At 27.7% G+C, this 24,624-nt stretch overlaps 1 protein-coding gene across 17 annotated transcripts in view; it reads right to left on the reverse strand.

The window, feature by feature from the left end:
• Nucleotides 1-327: 327 nt before the first annotated feature.
• The window catches only part of LOC101897889 (RNA-binding protein Pasilla), a 209,748-nt gene continuing 185,451 nt past the window's right edge, over nucleotides 328-24,624 (reverse strand). For 14 of the 17 annotated variants that reach the window (XM_059119066.1, XM_059119045.1, XM_059119071.1 and 11 more), the window contains 4 exons: nucleotides 17,956-18,099; nucleotides 17,250-17,890; nucleotides 15,678-16,233; nucleotides 328-8,081 (listed from right to left, as the gene is read on the reverse strand). In XM_059119066.1, coding sequence (XP_058975049.1) covers nucleotides 7,861-8,081; nucleotides 15,678-16,233; nucleotides 17,250-17,890; nucleotides 17,956-18,099 — 1,562 coding nt within the window. In that variant the 3' untranslated portion in view covers nucleotides 328-7,860. Of the gene's footprint in view, nucleotides 8,082-15,677; nucleotides 16,234-17,249; nucleotides 17,891-17,955; nucleotides 18,100-23,214; nucleotides 23,278-24,624 lie in introns of all 17 variants that reach the window. The other 3 variants (XM_059119113.1, XM_059119093.1, XM_059119103.1) reach the window with 1 other exon arrangement.

The following is a 24,624-nucleotide window of genomic DNA, read 5'->3' on the forward strand; positions in this document are numbered from 1 at the left end:
TTTTTCACTATACCCGTAAAACTTAAAAGCAAAAAAAAATAATGAACAATTTGTTTGTTGAAAATTAATGTGATTTGAATTTTTTCACAATATTTGAAATTTTAACAACAAAAAAAAAGAGAAAAGGAAAAACTTGTATATGTATGGGTGAGTAACTAAAATAAAATTAATTTGTTTAAATTAAACAATATAAGGTGGTCTACATACAATTGATTGTTGATTGGAAGAAAAAATGAACGTTTTCAGTTAGTTTTGAAAGTTTTGGTTGATTTTTTACGATACGATTTGAAAATGCTTTTTAATGAGCGGGTGGGTGTTGGATTGTAGGGGTTGGGGGGTTAGCTTTGATCTGTGGTGGAGTGAAACATAATTTAAGGCTGAGACACTGTTGGAGTTGTTGATGATGAACTGATTGATTGGTTGATTGGTTGATTTATTGTTGAGTTGGTGGTGGAGAGAGAGGAGTTTGGCTGATTGACTGACTGACTGACTGATTGGTTGGTTGATTGTTTGGTGATGATTGAGAAAAGAATTGAGGAGCGCTTGGTTTTGATGGAGTTTAATGAAGAAATTATTTTGATATTGTTTCTTTTTTTGAATTGTAAAGTAAAAACACATTTTTGATTATTTTTTTTTTAGAGGATTTTTATAAAGTTTTGTTTTTATTAGTTTAAAATATTTCTTTATTTATTTCATTTGTTTATAACTAAACATACAATTTTTAGGATTTGTTTTTTTTTAACACAATTTATATATTTACTTTTTTTCGAAAATTAAAATGCACTTAAAATTTAAACTAAAATCAAAGGAAAACTAATAAAAGAAAATGAATGAAAGAGGTTTTCAATTTTGTTTTTTTTTTTTCTAAAAATGTGATGTTTTTATAATGAAAAGTAGTTTTTTTAAAAAGATTATTTTAATAAGGTATCTCATTTGATAATTTTTTTTTAAATAGTTTTTTTTTATTTTTTTTTTTTTTTATTTAATAAAAATGGAAGAAATAGAATTAATTGTCTTTTATTTCGGTCTCTGAGTTTGAAATTATATACAAATAAAAACACAATTTCATTGCAGCATCATAGACTACATTGCACATGACTAAATATTTAGTTTTGTTTTTTTTTTATATTATATATATATATTTTTTTTAATATTTAATAATAATAGAATTTGTTTTTAAACATAAAACTAAGAAAACAAAAAAAAAATGGATTTTTTTTTTAATATAATAATAATAATATGGATAATAGTAATAAAAAAAAGTTTGTATGTGATGTAGTGTATGTATGTTTAACGCATTTAACTTAATTTAAAAAAAAAAGAAAAAAATGAAAAATAATAAATGGAAAAAATAAAAAAATATATATCAAATAGGTTTTTAGGTTCTTTAATGGAATATATACAAATATAGAGTAAAAAAGAGGAAAACCCATTATTGCTTTTCAAATTGGTGTTTGTTGCTGTGTATGTGTGTGTTTGATTTCAAAGAAAAGGCATCATAACAACAAAAATTTAGACTGGCATTCCTGGGATGACAAAGGGGCGTGGGGGGATGGGTGGTGGTAGAGCATGGAAGATAATATTATCAACAAATGGAAATTAGAACAACAACAGAAATCGTAAATCAAAAATCATAAGGAGAAGACGTTTGCCAAAACAAAAGAAACAAAATAAGCGCTTTCAAGTAGAATGTCAAAAAAAAAAACAATAAACAAAAAGAGTTGAACTCCACACAACACTCTTTTACCACATGTCTCCTTTCCAACTTGTCCTTTCGCCAGCCAATGGGCTTCAAAATATTATCTTTCTTGAACAAAAACCAAAAGCCACTCAGCTCTTTTCGCTCATCATCATCATCATCACATTTTTTTGGGACTAGCAGCACTCAACAAATTACAAAAAATAATTCCATTACAAAAAAAGCTGAAAAGAACACATTACTTAAAAATACTACGATTTTTTTAGGCACTCCATGAATTTGTTTTTTTTTTTCGTTTTTGTCATTCTCTCAACAGGATATCCAAAGGGGTTGTATTTGTTTTTAGTTATCTTCAACAGGATATATATGTATATGTCTGTGTGTTATGTTATTCATCACTAGCCTATGTTTACATTAAAATTACCTTGTTTTTTTCTTTTTTCTTTTTTGTTTTGCTTGAAGTTGGGATTTTGGGAGCCAGGTTCAATTGCACTTACAATCAAAATTCAAACTGAAAACGTTCATGATTCGTCGGGTTTTTGTATGGCGGTTTTTTTTTTTTGTAATCTGTAATTTGTTTTTCATTTTTATTTTCTACTAACTTAACAATTGTTTGAGAGTTTTAACATAATTATTTATCGTTTTTTTTTTTCTTTAAAATTTGGTGCTTTAAAAATTAACATTTATGTTAGGTTAACATTTTTGGCCAAAATTAACATAGGTAGCTAGCATTTATGGTAAATTTAGAGGTGTAAAAAATTTATAAAAATGTACAATAACTTAACATTTATCGCATTTTTACAGTCATGTTAAGTTAACATATATGGTATTAACATGGCTGCTAATTAACATGTCTGATAAATATTTCTAATTAAAAAAAAAATAATTTTACATATGCAAAAATTTAACATTTATGTTAATTTAACATTTATGCTAATTTAATAATTTAACATTTACGTTATGTTAACATTTATGTTAATTTAATTTTTAATGTTTATGTAAAACTAACATTTATGTTAATTTAACATTAATGTACATTTAGCATATATATTATTTTAACATTAATGTAAATTTAACATTTATGTTAATTTAATATTTATGTAAAATAACATTAACCATAACAAATTTTACATTTATATAATTTTAACATTAATGCAAATTCAACATTTATTTTAATTCAATATTTCTGTTAATTTAACATGTTTCCTAATTAAACATTTATGTTAAATTAACATTTATATTAATTTAACATTAATGAAAAAATTTTAACATTTTTGCTAATTTAACATATATCGATAAGTTATTAATGTAACCTTAACATTTATGTTAATTCAATATTTCTGTTAATTTAACATTTCTGCCATTTTAATATTTTTGCTAATTTAACATTTATGTTAATTTAACATATATTGATATAACATTAATGTAAATTCAACATTTATGTTAATTCAATATTTCTGTTAATTTAACATTTTTGCTAATTTAACATTTATATTAATTTATAATTAATATAAATTTAACATTTATTTTAATTCAATATTTCTGGCAATTTAACATTTTTGCTAATTTAACATTTTTGCCAATTTAACATTTTTGCTAATTTAACATTTATGTTAATTCAATAATTCTGCTAATTTTACATTTTTGTAAATGTTTTTTACATAGATATGCAAATTTGACAGAAATTTTAATTCAACATTTATGCCAAATTAACCTCTCCATTAAATTATCATTTCATATAATAAAGTAATAATGTTAAAATAACATGTATGCTAATTTAGCATTTATGTTAATTTAAAATTTCCGTGACATATATTTTTAACATTAATGTTTATATCATATATAGATAAATTTAACATTTCTAATTCATATTACTTGATGTTAAGTAAACATAACACTTCTGTTAACCTATAGCATTTGTTGAAAAATAACATCTTTTAACATGTATGCTTTACATTTGTGCTGAATTAACAATTCATGTTAAATTAGCATTTATGTCTGTTATATTAAGATTTTCTTTCATTCAACATTTATGCCAGGAACTTTATATTTCCATTAAGTTAAGAGCAATGTTAAACTACTACAAATGTCGTATCAACAAAAATGTTAAATGATAATTTTTTCTAAAAAAAAAAACATTTATGTTACTTTACATTATGTTAACTTAACATTTCTGCCGGTTATCATATGTGTTGATTAATTATGTTAAATTAGCATTTATGTTAAAATTATTTATATTTAAATAGCATTTATGTTAAATTTAAAACTTAGCATTGAAATGTTTATGTTACATTCATGTTATGTTTATATATGCTTTAATGTTATTTTAACATTTACATTCAGCAATGTTAAATGAAAAATGTTATCTTTTGCAGCTGTATAAAATTAGCATTTACTGTTAACTAACATTGTTTGTGTAGTAATTTTTGACTTTGTTTAAATAACCCTTTTTTACAATGTTCTTTACATATTCTTTAACCCTCATTCTGTATTCATGGCTGAAAATTGTTCAAATAATGAGTCCACAAACATAGTACCTTTTGAATCGCCAGGGGACTTTTGGAGACGCTCCAGGTCTTAAATTACGATTTTTTGACGGATATAAAATAAGTCAATTGGAAAGGAGTTGTTAAGAACTTTTTTGATATATCTTGCTCCATTTGACCCAATGGCCAGTCTTCAGACATTTCTGGATAACATGGATAATTTTTCTAAGAAAATCTATTAAGAAAAATTATGGATATATCTGAATCCCTTAAAACCATTTTGACCAATAGTAGTTTTGGGATATTTCGAGTCCCTGGAAATCGTTTCGTTTTATTAAAGTCCTCAAGAAAGAAAAAATCCAAATTTGAGTTAGTTTCCTAAATTAAGTTGCGTGGAAAACTTTGTTCTTGGTTCTATAATGCCCATAATAATTTTTGAAAATTTTTTAGGCAAATATCAACTAATTCTTTTTACCCAATTATTCAATTAATATTCTCAAAATATTTTTAGATAATTTTCTTCCAATATTTAAAAATGTCTACTTTGTTTTTAATACAGTCTGCGGGTTAATTTAAGTTTATTTTTTATATTTCAATGTCAATAGACATATAGCAGAATAATTAACAGAAATAAAATAATAATAATTTCCTATGTTAACTTAACATAACATGTTAACCTAACATTAATGTAAATTTTCTTTTACACCATTTGTCTAAACTGTAAGTGGTTGTTGTTTTGCTTTCTTTCTTCTAATTTAACAATGTTATTGATTTCGTTTTTTTTTTAAATTTTAATTTATTATTAGCTATAAAGTTAATGTTTAATAAAAATTATCATTATTATTAATTTTACGGTTTTTCTTTAATGTTTCTTTTTTGTTTATGTTATATATGTATATAATAATTATAATAATTAAAAAACAATTGAACAACAACATATAAAAACAAATTCCTGATTTCTGTTAACAAACAAAATTATTTATATTATTATTTTTTTTATTGTGTATCTATGTATGTTTGTATATGTATGCGTGTGATCTTTATTTAACAAAAACAAAAATTAAAAAAATAAACAGTATGTAACAGTATGTGTGTGTGTAAAAGAAAAAAGTGCTAAAACAATAACTATGGTACATGCGTTTCACTTGCTTATTGTTTTTTATTCAGGTTTTCTTGAGATTTTTTTGTATATTTATATGTGTATAACAAGAAGGAAAAAAAGAAAATATTTTTTATTTAGGGAAAACAAAACAACAAATTATTATTTATTTTTTTCTTTCAAAAGAGATGAAAAAATCTAAATAAAAAACAAATCATTGAAAAAGTCTGAATACATTACTCAGACATGCCTTCCATTGAGAGCAAGTCTCTCCACCATTAATGCACAGGGAGAGAAAGAACCAAACTTACTTTTGTGCTCACCAATGGCCTATGCAAAACTACGGCAAATGAAAATAAAAAGAGCATGCCTGTGAGTTTGTATATACTCTTTAGTTGTATACTCTTTCGTGTATACTCTTTCGTTGGAAGCCGCTAATAACTGATATACGTAACATACACATACGAATGTGTGAGTACCAATTGTAAATTAATTTGTTATTTATGTAAAATTTACATGTGAACCGCAGAGAAAAAAAGAGAGAGAAATACAATCGAAAATTAGCAATTAACTGGTTGTTTCGTATTATTGACTTCTAATAATCATTGATCGACTCAATTAGTCAAGAACCTCTCTTCTCTCCATTATTTTCATTAAAGTCCGATATGAAATGACTGATGAGTGAATTGAAAAATAATTCTCACTAGCAATGCTGATAACTATTAAAATTATTGCGGCTATCTCTATCTCTCTCGCCATTCTTAGTCAACGGACAGGATGTAATAAACGGATTCCTGTGGCCATAAATTCGGATAATGATAGCTAGGAGTAATTGAGCCGTAATTTAAGACCATTCTTTTTTATTTTTATAAAAACGAAGAACACTCTTAAAATCAAAAAATTAGCGACCTTTTGATATATTTAAAATTCCTCCCAAATATTTGACACTTCTCTTGGGGAGACCCTTCAATGATTTGCTTTTTAAATATATTTTTTAAATTCAATATTAGCATCCATCCATCCTTTTTTGGTTTAAAAAAAAAAACAATTTTTTTACAGGACAAGAATGAAAAAGTTATTTAAAATAACAAAAAAAAATTAAAAAGAAAAATACAACACCTTAAAAAAATATCCTCTATTTGCCTTGAATTTTTTGTTTTGCTTCGGTTGTTGTTGTTGTTGGTATTACAGTACAATTATTATTGTCTTTAAATATCTTATTTTTTTCAAACATTGAAAGTTTTGTTATGTTTTCTCTCTTGGTATTTGATTAAAAATCTTTTTTTTGTCATTAATTGTAGCTACTTAAAAAAGGAAAATTGTTTTTTTGTTTTTATTTTTTCTTTCATTATATATATTTAAACTATATGGCTTAATGTTAATAACAATTTATTATTATTAGGTTTGTTGTTAGTTTTCCTTTTTTATTTCCATTTTTTTTTAAATTTTCTTCTTTCTTTGTTGTTGTTGTTGCTATATGTAATGTGTCTGTGTCTCTGTCTGTGTGTTTTGTTTTCGCTAAATATTTTCAATAGTTTCAACATTAATGTCAATTAAATGGAGCTTTAAATATGGTTTCTTCTTAAGAGAGAGAGAGAGAGGGGAAAGGGAGGGAGAGCAGAAATTGGTTTGCTTGTTTTGAAAATATCTCTTGTATATATATCTTGGTTTTTTGTATTTTTCTTTTAAATATATTTTATAAGGTTATTGGTTTTGTATTTTCTTGTTGTTGTTTTTTAAGAAGATTTTTTTCGTTTTATCCATTTTTCTTTTCCTTTGTAGTTTCCTTAAAAAAATTACGTTTTTAACACTTTTTTCGTTTTTTTCTTATTACTTTGTTTGAATTTACATTATTTAGTTTTTCTTTTTTTCTTATTTGTTTTAATTTAATTTTAAAAATTATTAATTGTATATTTTACTAAGTTTTTGTTTTGTTTATTTTATTTAATTATTTGTTAATTTATTTAGGGGTTTTCATTTTACTTATTTAAATGTAATGAAAGTAATCTGTTGTTGTTGGTTTTGTTTTTTGTTTTTCATTTTCCCTTCTCTGGGGGAGGGGTGATTTTGGGAAACAGGTGAAACAGTTCCAGTTGGGGAAAAAAGTTAGGAAAACTGGTTTTTGTAAGTTTTTAAAACTTTTCGATTTTTTTTTCTCTTGGTTTTGTTTTGAATTTAATTATTTAGTTATTATAACAATAATTAAAATATCTAATCATTCAAGAACATTATTTGTTATAGTTTCTTATTTTTTCGGTTTTTCATTGTGAACAATTGTGTATTGATGTGAAAAGGGGTGGCTGGAAGAGGGGGGGGGGGGGGTGGGGTTTGCTGAGGAACAAGACTAATAAACAGATTTAGTTCTTTGTCGGTTTTTGGTTGTAACGCTCTTTAGAAATATATATTTATATTTGTTGTTGTTGTTGGTTTTTTGTTAATGAAGAAAGGATTTCTTTTGTTTGTTGATGATAGTTGTTGTTGTGGTGTTGGTGAATTGGTGTTTTAACTATTTGCAAAAAAATTTGATTTTTTCTTTTTTGTTTTGTTTTGCTTTGTATTTTTTTTTTTTTTTTCTTTTAATTCACAACAGTGGCTAATGGAATTTGTCGCGCTCTTTTTGTCTCCTCCTCGTTGATTTTCTGTTCAATTAGATATTGAGCTTTAGCAATGGCACTCGGTTGACCAGTTATGGTTACAATACGATTTCTGGTGCCAGGGGCGAAAATGCCTTTCTTTGAAATTTGCACATTAGCACCCGAAATATGTTGGATCTCAACTAAACAACGACCATTGGGACCTGGATATTTTTTGTTTTTGGTTTGCAATATAGGTATGTATATTATATGTTTTCAAAATTTCCCAAAATGGTATTTTTTATGATTTTGGTATTTGTATGAAATATAAAAAGAAGAAGAAATACATATTAATATTTATATATAAAATTGTTTTTGCATATGTAAGATAAGAATATAAGGGTTAAGGGGTTAATTTGTTATCGATATATAATATTATAAAGCAATAAATGGAATAAAAATTAATTTTAATCAAAATAACACCAATGTAGTACACAAACAAAAAATATGTAAAGGAATGTTTGTTAATTTTTGTGTCTTTTTTTGTGTAATATACTAAAATTAAAAACTCTTAACTAAGAACTAAATATTTTGAGGTATATATATTTTGTTTTTTTTTTTTTTCAAAAAAAAAGTAAATTAAAATGCAAATCCATATTTGCCTTCTAATATTTATTTTTATTTATTTTAAAGTATTTTAACCAATTGCACTAGCATTCTGCCTTTTTTAGGTCTCTCGAAAAAGACCCAAGACAAGTTTTTTGTATTTATGTATCATTTAAAAATAATAATAATAGACAACTAAAACTAAAATAAAATGTTTTTTTAATGTGTATTGTAGTATGTAAATTAGAGAACCATAAAAATTAGTTTGAATATATGAAAAACACCAAGAGTGCTTAAAAATATAAGACAATATAAAGAAATGATTTTTTGCACACAGTAATTATAAACTTTTGCTAAGATGAAGAGGTTCTTGGTGGCATTCAAATGTTTATAACTCAAATTAAAAACTAATTTTTTTTGCTGCCTTTATTTGAATTTTTTAATTAAATGTAGTATTCAAATCCTAAATTTCCCATAATTTCAGAATAAATAATTTTGTATATTCGAACTTCGAACAAATCCTTCCCTATAGTCGGAGTCGTAGCAAAGACATAGAAGTATACAGATGGGGTAAGGCAGAGTCAAAATATGGCAACCCTGTAAAAAATACCTCTGTTGATTTAAACCGCTATAATATTACTCATTTTTTTGAAAAGGTCTATGGAATAGAAGTTTGAAACCACATTTTTGGATTTTTCAAAGTTTTATTTGTCGTTCGTTTTGGTGGTTTTTATGTTAACATGCCTCTGTCATGATCTGTTATTCTATGTATTATAGACACAAACCGTTTGCTCAAAATGTCATTTTTCTAGTCTTTACCATTTTAGGTTTTTGGTCGTAGTCTACTTATTTTACACCAGTCTTAGTCGGTAGCTCTAACCAATGTAGGGGGGAAAGGACCAAATTTCAAATAATATTCCGACTGGATGCCCATGATTCCTACCTCGACTCCGGAAGGTCTTAAAAAGAGCCCAAATAAAATGGGGTAATGTTGGTATAATTTCTTTCCTCAAGTTTCACCTTTTATTTTTATTAAGTATTTCTCGTTTGAGCTGAAAATCAAAAATTCGCGCAACATGGAAGCTGTCACAAATGTTTTCAACATCATTCTATGGATAAAACCAACGACTGTTTGATATTCCACATTTATCTCATTTATTTTTGAAAATTTACGTTGGGCGCCAATTTTATGTTTTTTACACAAAACCAAAATTCTACTTGTAATGTAATTTACATTGTAATACAAAATAGACAAATGTATTTTTCCTGACTAAGATTATTGTTTCAGTTTTATTGCATGCGTTTCGGAAGATTACGTTGGGCGCCAATTTGTTTAAAAATGTCTATAAAGCCATCAATTAGTAAATGAATTGTATTGAGACTTGAAATTGTAATGCGAAATAGGTAAATGATTTTTTTCACGGACTTATGTTTACATTCCACTTTGAAAGCTATATTTTTATTTTGGAAATTTATATTGGACGCCAATTTTGGTTTTTCCATGAAAATCCATAATTTAACCGTAAATGAAATATATATTGAGTGCCCTGTAACTTGAAAATATAATACAAAATATTGAAGTAATATTTTCAGGGACTAAAGTTGATATTCCCCTTTTATATCATGTATTTTGTGCATTTACATTGGTCGCCAATTTTTGGATTTCCATGGGAACCCAAAATTCTACAAATATATTATATTGAGCCAAATCGGTCTTAAGAATTGTATATAAAATACGAAAGCGATTTCTTTGTGAATTAAGGTTGATTTTCCACATTCATGGCTTGTATTTGGAGATTTTACGTTGGGCGCCAATTTGTCTAAATTTTTCAATGACTTTATCATATATTATATATTCTTAAAAAATTTTCTCTATTCCGAAATTCTACAACCTCAAAATTTTAATAAAAAAAGTTATATATATTATGAAAATTATATATTTTTAATTTTCATTGGGCGCCAATTTGTTTGAAAATTAAAAAAATAACAAATATTAATTAATTGACATTCTCCATAGAAAGCTAAAAATTTCAACAAAAAAGAAGCTTGCATTTGGCATCATTTGACTTGAATATATATGAAAAACTGACTTGTATATATATTTAACAAATTTATGTTGGTCGCTACCTTTTTTAAATTTTTATAAATTAAAAAATTTATTAAATTTTCCATTGAAACACAAAGTTTCATCGTAAATAAAAAATATTAGGGGACAATGTATATCTCATAAAAATTAAAAAGCTCAAACAGAAATATTGTTCTTCATTGAAACATTATTTGTGGAAAAAATCAATTCCTTATTCGTGGGCGAAATTTATTTGGGCGCCAAGTAGTTTTATGAGTGAAACTCCAGATTTCTTAATTAATTTATAAAAATATCTGTTTAATATTTAAAAAAATCAGGCAACGATACATTTCTTGTTGGGCGCCAATGAAATATTTAAAGAAGGTTTTTTTTTGAACAAAAGAAAACAATTATTTTGTCATAGTATAACAATCCTGAAATTGCACATTTCGCACCTCATCCCTTTCTTGTATCCATCAAATTAATTGATTTGGAATCATAATTATAGTTACCAAGAAATATTTTTTTTATAAAAAAGGAAATTATTGGATTTTTTTTTAATTAAACCCAATAATTTACCTTGAGCGCCAATAAAACATTTAAAGAAAGAATGTTTCGAAAATTAGCATTGTTTTGTAATTGTGGTTGAATAATTATTATGAAATCACACATTTCATATATCATCCTTTAATTTTACTTTGATTTGAAATCATATACATTTTAGCAAAAAAAATGTTTACTTTTTCTTTTTTTTTTTTTTTTTTTTGAAAATTTGTGTTTTTTTCCTTATCAAAATAAAATAATTTCCTTGTCAACATTATATGTTGTCTGAAATTTCCCGGTTTTTGTTTTAATATTCCATCGAATTTACGTTGGGCGCCACTTTTCAAAATCAAATGTTCGCATTTCTCCTGAGCATATTATATTTCAAAATAGAAAAAAAAATATGTATTACACACAAGAGATTTGTTTAAAAATTATAAACTATATTTGTTTAAAAATGTTTGTTTTACAATTGTATTTTTTTTTTTCGATAAGAAATTATAACATTTATTTTGAGTTAGATATTTTTTTTTAGCAACCATTCTTGCCTACCAAGAATCCTCTCTATAACAACAAACAAAAATCGTGTGCCTATAACTAAATATGTGTGCAAATTTCTATGAATCCTTAAAAAAAAGAGTAGTGCTTAAAAGATGTATGTGTGTGTGCGTTTATGAAAAAGAAACATATGTAAAGTTAATGATATAAAGCTGCGCCCTACCCCTATTTAATAAAATGTCAACTATTTTTTTCTGAAATGCTACATGTCGGCCAGCCTTCTCGCTAATCCCCTGAAACTAAAGGTTATAATGTAAAATGAAAACAAAAAATGCAGAAATATTATAAAAAAATAAATGTTTGCTGCTCCTTGTGGTGGCTGTGGGTGGGTGTACTATTTTACAAGTGTTTTGCATTATGAAAAAAAATGTTTACGGATTTATGTATTTGTGAGCGTTGGGAGGTATTGGAAAAATCATCACAGTTCTTTTGTTTTTTGCAAATTATGTATTATGTTGGTATGGCTGTGAATAAATGTATCAAAATATTACTAAACTGAAAAAAATCGCAATGATGTGTATATTTTTGAGTAATAAACATTTGGGCGCCATTTTTAAGATATTGGAAATTTATTGCACGAAAAACTTATAAATTGATTTTTGAACGATGGCTTGAAATATTAGAAATGTATCCAATCAATAATCCTTAATTTAATTTTGCGATCCTTGAGAATGTTTTTCACTTGAAACGGAGGCTATGTGATTTTAGATTTAAAATTTCTGGACTTAAATTCATATTTCATCTTCAAAAAGTCTGCTTTGGGCGCCACAAACTGTGACAACCAAATATAATTATTCTATAGCCACCCTGTACTTCTGACGTGATATTTTTTGTGCAGCCCACATAAAACGCCAAAAACATCTTCTTAGGTTAACGTTTGTTTAGACTACCAATTCCCTCCTGGCTCTTCATAAAAATAGCCTCCAAGTCATCTATGAAGATTTGCTTTAAGTCAAGTTGGACGCCAAAATAGCACAACAATTAATATTTAAAGACAAAAATATTATATATTTGGCGTAAATGAAATCCACATTGGGCGCCAAATGTTGTTTTTAACCCAAAATCGAAATTCCAAAATTAGGTGCTAAACAGCACAAAAGCTCTAATTCGTTACATGAGAATTAGGAATAGAGAAATGCAATGCAGTTCACCTTGAGAATTGTTAACGAAATGTTTTCGTAAAACATGCATTGAGCGCCAACATTTAAAAATCCAATTGAACTGATTGAAAAGAAGATTCGTGAACAGTGCCATATTCATCTATTCAAGGGCAGAGTCTTACGTTGGGCGCCATTTATAAAAAAAAATACTTAAATTGAAATATGGATATGCTATAAAATGTAGCTCATCTATTCAAGGGCAGAGTCTTACGTTGGGCGCCATTTATAAAAAAAATACTTAATTTGAAATATGGAATTTTTAAAACGTCCAATTGAACTAGAACTAGGTTCTCTTCAGTTCGTGAAAACGAAATTCTGACTTTGAAAAGGTGTAATTTTCAACACCTTTCTTCGGGCCGCCTCTAGGTCGCCTATTAAAACGCCCCTTAGGCCGCAACTAAAAATGCCTAAAAATATTTCCTCCAGATTATCTACAGAGACGGTCTCAGGCCGCCAATAAAAATTCCTTCCAGATGGTCTAAAAAAATTTCCTCCAAATCGCCTTAATGACTCCCTTCAGGTCCCCTACAAAGACTTCATTCGGGTTGCCAAGAAAAATATTTATTTTAAATATGCAATTTTAAATTTTCTCCAGTTTGCCTACAGGGACGCCCTCAGGTCACCACTAAAAATTCCTTCAACAAAAAAAAAAAGTCTTCCTTCGAGTTCCCATTTAAATAAATATATCAGCTCGCTTATAACAATTTCTTTCAGATGGCCAATAAGTGCAATTAAGACTTCTGTCAGGTACCCCCTAACGACTACCTTTCACTCGCCTATTAAGATTCTCTTCAAGTCCTCTTCCTCGTCTTCTTTCATATTTTATATAAATTATCCACTCTGCAATATAATCTACTTGTAAGTTGTGGATATGGGCGCCATATCCACTAAACTAAGAAGTAATTCTCAATATATTAGCATTTCAAAATTGGGAATTTGAGACATGGGTTGGAAACAGTAAGTCTTACATTGGGCGCCATTGAATTAAAAAAAATTAATTTTATAAAAAATGGAAAAATATGAACAATATTACCTTGGGCGCCATATCCCCAAGAAAAAAAAGTAAGTCTCATTACATTTAAGTTTTCATAACTGCTCATTTTAAGATGCGTATTCCAATAAAAATCCAGGACATGGACCTGTGTCAAAAAAAGTCAAAATTTTAATTTTCTTTTGGTCGCCATATCCCCAAGAGAAAAAGTAATTCGCATTACATTTATGTTTTCATGACTTTTCCTATTCCTAGGAAAAAAAGCATGGAACCACAACTCCTACATTGGGCGCCAGTGTCTTAAAAAACGTTGGGCGCCAGATAATGACAATAGCATTTTCAAGACTAAGTTTTAAGGTAAACCTCGCAATTACTTCCAGTTCAATTTTTTTCCATTTTGATTTCGTTAGGCTATTGGAAAATTTATACTGGGTTACGGGCCAATTGGGCATAATTACATTGGATTGCATACGCACATCGACAATATTTCGTGCTTTTGTGAGTGACACACGTTGGGCGCCAAATGTTTTATGTGTAAATAAAATTTAAAAATAAATGTAAATGATTCTATCGAAAATGTTTCAAAGGCTGGCCTCGACTCCTGGGAAAATAGCAAATTCGAATTGGGATATCGAGATTTGGGAATAGTAACAATATACAATATGTTTGAGAGAATTGATTGATTGATTGATTGTATGAGAAAGGCGGCAAGAAATTGACTAGATTTACAACAACAATAATAAGGGAAAAAGCAAGTATTTTGAAAGCCACTATTACTGGTGAATTGGTTTGTGATTTGCTTTTTGAGACACTAAATGAAACATTCACAAGAAATGTAAGGTATGGGAATAGAACATATGGTAAATACACAAAACCTAAGTAGAGACAAAAATATTAAGCACTACCAAGGCCAGGAAGACCTAGGCCTGTATTATTATTATTTTTTTTCTTTAAACCTAAAATAATAAAAATTAAAAACTAAATTGCAACTGGCATTTTCATATAGAAACTTTCAAATCCATAGATTGTTTTTTTTTTTTTTTTTTTGTAATTTTTTAAATGTTTTATATATTTTTGTTTAAGGTTATTTACTGTGAATTATGAGCAAAAAAAAAAAAGAAATTTCGAAAAAATATAGTATATATGAATAAACTGAAAATCTATATACAATATGGGTGTATTTTTTGTTTAATAACTATATAAGTATAATATAAAATTATATATGGAAAGTGGTGGTGGTGTGTGCGGGTGTTCTAAATACCAAAAAAGTTTATGCGCATAAGGAATGTTTTGTGAAGTATGGTTGGTTGGTGTTTCTTGTTTTTGTTTCTTTTTTTGTTTTCTTGGTAAAAAGGAAGGCACTTTTTTAGGCACTTTAAGAAAATTAAAATATATATAGAAGGAATGTTTACACTTACAGCAACAAAACTCAAAACATACAAGTAATTGTGTGTGTATATATATGTATATAAGAACTCAATTAATAAACAATGGTTAAAAATTAAAAAAAAAATATTAAACAAATTTGTATAAATAAACCATAATGTTATACAAAACTAGACTAAGTGATTTTTTGCGTGGTAAGTTTAATTAATAAAACAAAAAATAATAAAGGAACAACAAAACATTGTTTTTGAATTTAATCTTTTTGAAGGATAATTTTAAAAATTTTGCAAATTTAAATGCTTTTCTTTCCAATTCTTTGTTGCAATGTTTTGTTGGTCCCTTAACGAAAAAAATTTCTCATAAGGCATTTGGAAGAACAAACAAATTAGGATTGTCGAAGAACAAATAAAAATTAGCATTCGTTTTGTGCTTTTTTTTAAGAGAAAAAAAGGGGGAATTTGAAGTTTGTTTTGTTTTTGTTTTTAGTAAGGATAATAAAAACGTGGCCCACCTAAAATAGCGCCAACAATCACTTCAGGAATTTCCACATTCTTTGTATCCTTGGCACTTAAATCACCCGGTGTGGGACTCTTGCTAATACCGCTCAGGGCATGTGCACCAGTTGCCGCATTCAAAGTGGGCGCTGTGGTCACCGTGCCGGTGGCAGCGGTCAATCCAAAACTATTGTTATTCAGCGATACCGGTGTGGCGGCTTGACCAGCATTTGAATTTAAATGACGGAATGGATCAAATTGGGCTGCAGCAGCATCCAGCTGTTGTTGAGTGGGTCGATTAGCTGCGGCGGCCGCAACAGCAGCACTGTATTGCTCTAAATTAACTTGACCGACAGCACCGAATACATTGCCCGCAGTAGCGGCCGTAGCAGCGGCAGCGGTCTGTTGATCCAAGGCGGAGACACCCAAATAGCTACCAAGTGTTGTGTGGGCACCGTTGGTGTGTTGCAGGCCAACACCCATGCCGAGTACACCGTATTTGGCTAAAACACCTAATGCGGCACAGACCTCTGTGGTGGCTGTTTCAGAATAACCTGAACTGCGTAAAGCGACCTGTGAAAGGGCAGAAGAAGGGCAAGTTAATATAAATTTGAAAAAAAAATTATAAAAATCTATACGGGAAAGACCTCCAGAGGTCTTCCATACAGCGAATACTATACAGAGGTCTTCCATACAGAGAAGACGCCCTAGAGGTCTTCCATACAGAGAAAACTCTCCAGAGCTCTTCCATACAAAGAAGACCTTCTAGAGTTCTTCCATACAGAAAGTACCCTGCAGAGGTCTTAAATACAGACAAGACCCTCCAGAGGTCTTTCATACAAAGAATACCTTCTAGAGTTCTTCCATACAGAAAATACCCTCTAGAGACCATCTAAACAGAGATCTTCTATACAGAGAAGACCCTCTAGACGCCTTCTATACAGAGAAGACCCTATAGAGGAATTCTATACAGAGAAGACCCTCAAGAGGCTTTATATACAGAGAAGGTCCTCTAGAGGCCTTCTATACAGAGAAGACCCTCTAGAGGCCTTCTATACAGAGAAGACCCTCTAGAGGCCTTCTATACAGAGAAGACCCTCTAGAGGCCTTCTATACAGAGAAGACCCTCTAGAGGCCTTCTATACAGAGAAGACCCTCTAGAGGCCTTCTATACAGAGAAGACCCTCTAGAGGCCTTCTATACAGAGAAGACCCTCTAGAGGCCTTCTATACAGAGAAGACCCTCTAGAGGCCTTCTATACAGAGAAGACCCTATAGAGGAATTCTATACAGAGAAGACCCTCAAGAGGCTTTATATACAGAGAAGGTCCTCTAGAGGCCTTCTATAAAGAGAAGACCCTCTAGAGGCCTTCTATAAAGAGAAGATCCTCTAGAGGTCGTCCATACAAAGAAGACCTTCTAAAGGCCTTTTCTACATAGGAGACCACCTATACATGGAAGACCCTCTGAAAACCTTTTATACAAAGGAGACCCTTTTGGAGGTCCTACATACAAAGAAGACCCTTTCGGAGGTCTTCCATACGGAGAAGGCCCCTGTTGAAGGTCTTCTATACAGCATTTCCATCTCACCTTAATGTGTTCCAACAATTGTGTGGCTAAAGCTAGATTTGGTGCCGGATTTGGTGAGCTCAAATTCAACGACAAATTAATGCCCGTTCCATTGACTAGAAGACCTGCTGCTGTACCAGCACCACCAATGGTTGTGCCCAATGTCGAATTCAACGATGCTGTACTCGAATTGATGGCATTCTGATTTGTGGCATATGGCGAACCAGTTGGATTGAAATTGGCCACTGGCCCATTAATATCAGCATATGAGACATTAAGACACGTTCCCGATGAGGGATCTTCGACGATTTTCGATAGGATCATTTTGCAGGCATTCTTGTTGTTCTCCTTGTCACCGATGATGGTGATGCAACGTTCTTGCAATGATATATCTTTTGGTTTCTGTGAGATTTGCACATACGAACCGCTCTCCTCCTTGACCTGCTTAATATAAGCACCACCCTTGCCGATAATCATGCCGGCCGTGGAATTGGGCACCAAAATTTTCACTTGCTTATCACGCTCCTGGCTCTGTTTGCTTTCGGCATCGAGAATTTTCGAGGTTAGATCTGGTTTTTCGCGGATCTTGTCCATGACAAAGTCCAGGACGGCCATGATGCCGTCAACGGTGCCGGTAATGAGGCAAACGCGTTCGGTAGTGCCTGGAGAAAATTAAAAAAAAAATTAGAAGTGACTTCTTGGCCGAATATGCCAGTGTCCCCCTTACCTGGATAGAAATCATGGGATTTGGACATTTTAACACGAGCACCGGTGTCCTTTTGCAAAGATGCAATTGTTTCGCCACCCTTGCCGATAATGGCCCCTGAGGCCACGGCTGGAACTAGAATCTTCATGTGGTAGGTTGAGTCCCCTGTAAGAGAAAAAGAATTTCATAAAAAGAAAATTAGAAAATTTAAAATGGAAAATTTTGAAATACATTTACAAGAATAGGAAATGTTTTGGATTTTTTTTTTTAATAATTCTGTTGTTTTTTAAAAAGGTTAAAAATTAAAAATAATAACAGTTTATTTTCTTCTCGCAGTTTAGTTGAGAAATTTTGCTCTCTCTCAGTCTCTCGCTTTTTATGCTTTTCATGAAGATGAAGAATTATGGCAATGAAAATGAATTATGACAGCATTTTTGGAATGGAATGGAATGAATCATGCCAAAGCTAAGTGAAATGAGTTATTTAAGATGTCTAGCCGTAAATAAATGCTGTGCTACAATTTAAAATTATATTTCAATTTTGTGGTAACCTTAAAAAGCAGTTTCGAATTGTATTTTCGGTCAATTTCAAATGAAACTAATCATGCCCTTAGTGCGAGAAATATTTAAAAAAAAATCAAGAAGCCCGTAAAGTAAGCTGTACTTTTGAAAGACCTACTGCGCCATCTATTGTTGACTAATATCATCAAGTTATTATCATGCGGTGTCAAGGATATTCTTTAGCAAAGATGCAATCCATTTGTAAAGAAAGTTAATTTCTTCATACAGGCCGACCACAGTGGGTCAATATCACCACCAATGCTATGTTACACGAATTGGATAAAGATAATAAATAAGGATTAGATTATGAAAAAAAGACCTAAGCATACATTGGGATGTACCCAATCTAGGGCGGAGCAGTTCCGCCCATTCGTACATATTTAAACATTTTAGATTTCTTGAAATAAATTCATTGTATAAAGAGTGAGATGAAAAAATTGCAACCAATTCAGACTGCTGTCATTTATAAGCCACTCGTCCGACAGCTGTTAAAATTATTCCGGTGACAGCTCATTATATTGTTTACACGCATACAAAAACATTTTGCAGAGAATTTTAAAGAAAACATTTTATTCGTGATGGAATGGAAAAGCGTGATAGTGTGATTTCTTTATATTTGGATATCTTTGGAGCACTCCAGCATTTAAATGTGAATAAATCTTTTGTGTCTCGTACCATCGCTCGTTACCGTGATACTGGTAGCGTAGCCCGACGTATTCGGAAAATATTGAAAAACGAGGGCGGGGTAAAGCCATTGAAATTCCAAAAAGTGCAAGAACTTACACCGCAACGGAAAGAAAATATACTCAAAAGATCTCAAGAGTTGCTTCGCTTGGCCGAAAGTGGTGAAGTGTCGAATTTGGGTTTCTCCGATGAGAAAACATTCGTTGTCCAGCAGTTTGTAAACAAACAAAATCATCGTGTTTACTTGTTCAGATGGCCACCAGAACTCAAGCGCCAGCCACGGTGATGGTGTTGGCCGCCATGAATCAAAATTTAAAAAAAAATGTTTGGAATGTTACGTTATTTTGGCATACTTCGCAAAGAAGAAAAATACATTTTCGTCCGGCACAATATTTAATATTTTCCAAAAAAAAAAAAAAAATTCTGACAAAATCAAATCCATTTTATCTAGCACTGACATCCCTGTTCTAGTATAGACACTGCCTTTCAAAAGAAGTTGCAGGGTGAATAAATAAAGGAGATTTTTGGAGTTGGTGTATGTCTTGTCTATCAAAATGGACCCAGTTAGATTTTATGATCAATAGATGGCGCATGAGTTTTACAGATACTGTACAAAATTTATTATTATTTTTGTTAAGATGCTGTAATTTAAATTACTGTACAAATCTGAAGGTGGACTAAAGCCAAAAAATATAAATTTAGAAAAAAATCCGTTAAACTGACAAAAAATATTGTCTTGCAATAATTTTTTTTTACAAAAAGCAAAAGAGAAATTATTATCTTATGCAAAAGAAGAAGAAAGAAAACAGAAAACATCTAAGACACATAAAACAAATGATAACAAAAATGTGAAAAAATGTTGTTAAGGATTAAGGGGATGCTGTTGTGCTGGGGGATACTCAAAGCGATTAGATTCATTTGGTAAAGTATTAATATTTATATATATATATATATATATATATATATATATATATATATATATATATATATATATATATATATATATATATATATATATATTTTTTTTTTTTTTTTTTTTTTAAATAAATTGGTATTTTTGGCAATTTAATTTTAGGTGGGGAATTTCTTTATTTCTTATTATTTTTTCGAATCAAATCAATTGCGTTTTTTATTAAAAAATTAACAACTAACCTTGAATTCAACTAATTCATTAAAAAATATTGAAATTTCTCTAAAAGTTTTATTTTATAAATGGGAACTTTTTTCAAGAAGAGGGCATTTTTCCTATGATTTTTAAATAATAATTTTTACTAATAAAATTTCATTCAAAATTTAAATTTCTTCGCCCGTGAAATATTTATTTATATTTGATATGATATATTTGTTATATATTATTAAGTACAAAAAGTTATTGAAAGTTTCCCATGTACAAATTTTTCATTGAATTAATCTTGAGATTTAATCTGTTTTAATTTTTTTATATATTTTTAAAACCTTTTTAGTTAAGACATATCAAACTTTTGAATAATATTTTAATCTAGACATTGTTATATATTTCGGTATTTTCTCTAAGCAAAATTTTTTAAATCTGAATTGAAAACAAAAAAGAAAGTTAATAACCAATGGAAGCTTTATATGAAAAATATAAATTATTGGGTCTATACCAAATGAATAAATAGCATTGAGTTTAAGTGTAGAATAAATAAGGTCTTCTAGAGATGTTGTTAAAAAACCTAAGAAATTTGTTTAATTTTTTTTTTGATTTTTTTATTTTTTTATTACGACATTTTTGTTAGTAGCTTATTAATTTCAATTTATTTGTATTTCTTTATTTTTTTTTTATAAAATGTAAAAAACGTATTTTAAATTATGCTCGAAATGTGTAATTTTGCAATTATTTTATTTAATTTTTTTATTCATTTATTTAGTTTTTGTAATTAATTTTAAATATATATATATACCTTATTCCGATTTTTATTAATATATTTATTTCTGTTTTTTTATTTATGAATTTATTTTTATTAATTTTACTTTTATTTATTATTATATTATTATTATTATTATTATTATTATTATTATTATTATATATTATTATTATTATTATATTACTTTAATTATTTTTATTATTATTATTATTATTATTATTATTATTATTATTTTTTTTTAATTATTATTATTATTATTTAATTTATTTTTTATTGTTTTCTATTTTACTAAATTTTAATTTGTTTATTATTTTTTATATTGATGTTTCAAATTTTTTATTTTGTGTTCGTAATGGGTACTACTTCCTATGACAGAAAATTTCCTGTACGGATCCACGTCTTTGTATTGCCCCTATACGAGTATGACGGTACCTCCCAACATTCGTTATTTTAATTGTTTTATCTAGATTTTTCCACCGCTATAGCAGATATTTGGAATAGAGGTACATGCTTTCGGAATTATTCAAATTATGGCGGTGTTTTATCGGAATATTTTTCCATTTTAAAGTTCCTTCCAAATTGTGGACCGACTGCCTTTTTTTAATATACCCCCCCATCATAGCATGGAGCGTATATTAAGTTTGTAACACATCGAAATATACATTTTAGACTCTACAAAGTATATATATTCTTGATCAGCATAAAATTCTAAGTGGAAATCACTCTAGCTTCCGAACGAAATGAAGTAGATTGATAAAAGTTTACTCAAATGTACATTGTGTCTGCAAGATTTTTGATATTGAAAACGGGTCATGTACGTCCATGTCTTCGTATAGCCTCCATATAACGGTACCTCCCGAAATTCGGTACTTTAATGATTTTAGCGACATTATTCACCGGAATTGTTTCAAATTTGGTGTTTGAAGTTCGTAATGGATACTACAGCCTATAACAGAAAATTGTCTGTGTAGGTTCACGTCTTCGTATAGCAAAACTTAAATAAAAAAAATCGGTACCTTATTCACCGATTTTATTTTATTCAAGTTTTGCATTTGAGTATCGTAATGGTTTATGACATTCGATATTTTTAAGATTTTTACAGACTTTTTAACGGATTTTATTTTTTTTTTAAAAATTGCCAAAATCCTTCCAAATGGTGGAAAGTATTCAAAGTTCGGCCCGGCCTTATTATTTTATGTTTTAATTAATTTTTTTCACAATTTATCCTTATTTTATTTATTTTTTATTTTTATTGTTTTTTATACATTTTTGTATTCATATACTTAGTTGTCGTATAGTTAGTCATTAATTAATGGACTTTTATGATTTTTTTATGAAGTTAAAATTATTTAATAATTTTATAGTTGTATTCCCATATTTATAAGTTGTTGATTTTTTAACTAACGAAGTAAATATTTTTTATTTTTTTAATTATATTTAAATTTAATTTTTTTGTATTAATTATAATTATATAAATATAATTTTTTGTTTTTTTTTTCATTAGTATAATTATTAGTTGTTTAGTTAATTATTAATTAATATATTTTTATGACATTTTGATTAATTAGGCAATAAACTTATTTAATTTAATTATTTTATTAAAAATTGATTATTTTTCGATTTAAAAAATGTATTAAATTTAATTTTTCATTTAATTAATTATAAACGAGTTTTTTAACAATTTTTAGTTAAATATAGAATATTTTTTAATTTGTTGTTACTTTTTATTTTTTTATGTTTCAACTACTTTATTTTTTATTATAAATTTTTGTTTTACTTTCTTTTATTATTATATATATATATATTTTATTATTTATATTTATGTTTTTTATTAAAAATCAAATATTTTTTTTTGCAATTATAAGTTATTTCCAGATTATTATTAAAATCTCTAGAAGACCACACACACATATATATTTGGGAATTGTTTTTTTTTATTAAAGTTTATTATGTTTAATTTTTTTTATCAGCTTTGGTTTATGACTTCCTCCAAAGAATCGCATAACTTAAACTTCAATAAAACAAAAAAACACTCCCCAAATAAAACATAAAAAACACACATAGAATATTAAACAAATGTTGTTGGTGTTGTTGTTATTGTTGGTTTATGATATACAAATGACATTTAATGAAACAATGATGAAGCTTACCATCATGAAAATGATTGTTATTATTTTCAATTTCAACCTCTAATCCAGAACAAACAGACTCACCTAAAAATAGAACAAATAGAACAGACAGGAGGGAGACGGACGAGACACAAGAACACACGGACAGACAGAGACACGCACAACCACCCACAAAACAGCGGCAGCACAAACAGAATACAATATACAATACAATGTATGCATATGTATGCGTGTGTGTGTGTTTAGAATATGATTTTTGGATTGTGATAATTTGTTTAAACAATGATTTAATGTAAAAACCGAAAAGAAGTTGAAGAGAGATAAATGCCACGTTTAATGTGTGAGCGAGTGATGATAGGCGGAGGTAGGTGGTGGTGGTAGTGGTAGTGGGGGAAGAAAAAAGAAGAGAGAACAAAGAAATAAATCAATTAGTTATGATTTTTTTTGTTGGATTTTTTTTCATAAATATGTATGTATATTTAAATACGAATATATGAGAAAATATTGAAAATATTTAAATATTTGATATTCAATTAAATAAAATTAAATATGAGCAACAATATTAAATGTATTAACTTTCTTACATTATTATTATTTATTTAAAATAATTGTAATTTTGAAAAATGCAACAATAAGTTAGGTAGATTATTATTAAAAAAAATATTATTATTATTATTATTATTATTATTATTATTATTATTATTATTATTATTATTATTATTATTATTATTATTATTATTATTATTATCATTGTTATTATCATCATTGTTATTATAATTATTATTATTATTATTATTATTATTATTATTATTATTATTATCATTGTTTTTATAATTATTATCATTGTTTTATAATTATTACTATTACTATTATTATTATTATTATTATTATTATTATTATTATTATTATTATTATTATTATTATTATTATTATTATTATTATTATTATTATTATTATTATTATTATTATTATTATTATTATTATCATTGTTATTATCATCATTGTTATTATAATTATTATTATTATTATTATCATTGTTTTTATAATTATTATTATTATCATTGTTTTTATAATTATTACTATTATTATTATTATTATTATTATTATTATTATTATTATTATTATATTATTATTATTCTATTACTATTATCATGTTATTATAATTATTATTATTCTCATTATTATTATTATTATTACAATTATTATTATTGTTATTATTATTATTATTACAAATTTTATTTTTTATATATTATATCTTTTATTACTGTTATTATTTTAACAATTTTAACAAATTTCTCTAATAAAGAGTATTCATGAAAATTGATGAAATACCACAAGATTTTAAGTTCTAGATATTTTGAACATTTAACGTTGTTGCTTATATTTTCAATATAAAATTTATAATTTTTATAAATATAAAATACATAAAAA

Source organism: Musca domestica, unplaced genomic scaffold (genome assembly GCF_030504385.1).
Source record: "Musca domestica strain aabys unplaced genomic scaffold, Musca_domestica.polishedcontigs.V.1.1 1, whole genome shotgun sequence".
NCBI lineage: Eukaryota > Metazoa > Arthropoda > Insecta > Diptera > Muscidae > Musca > Musca domestica.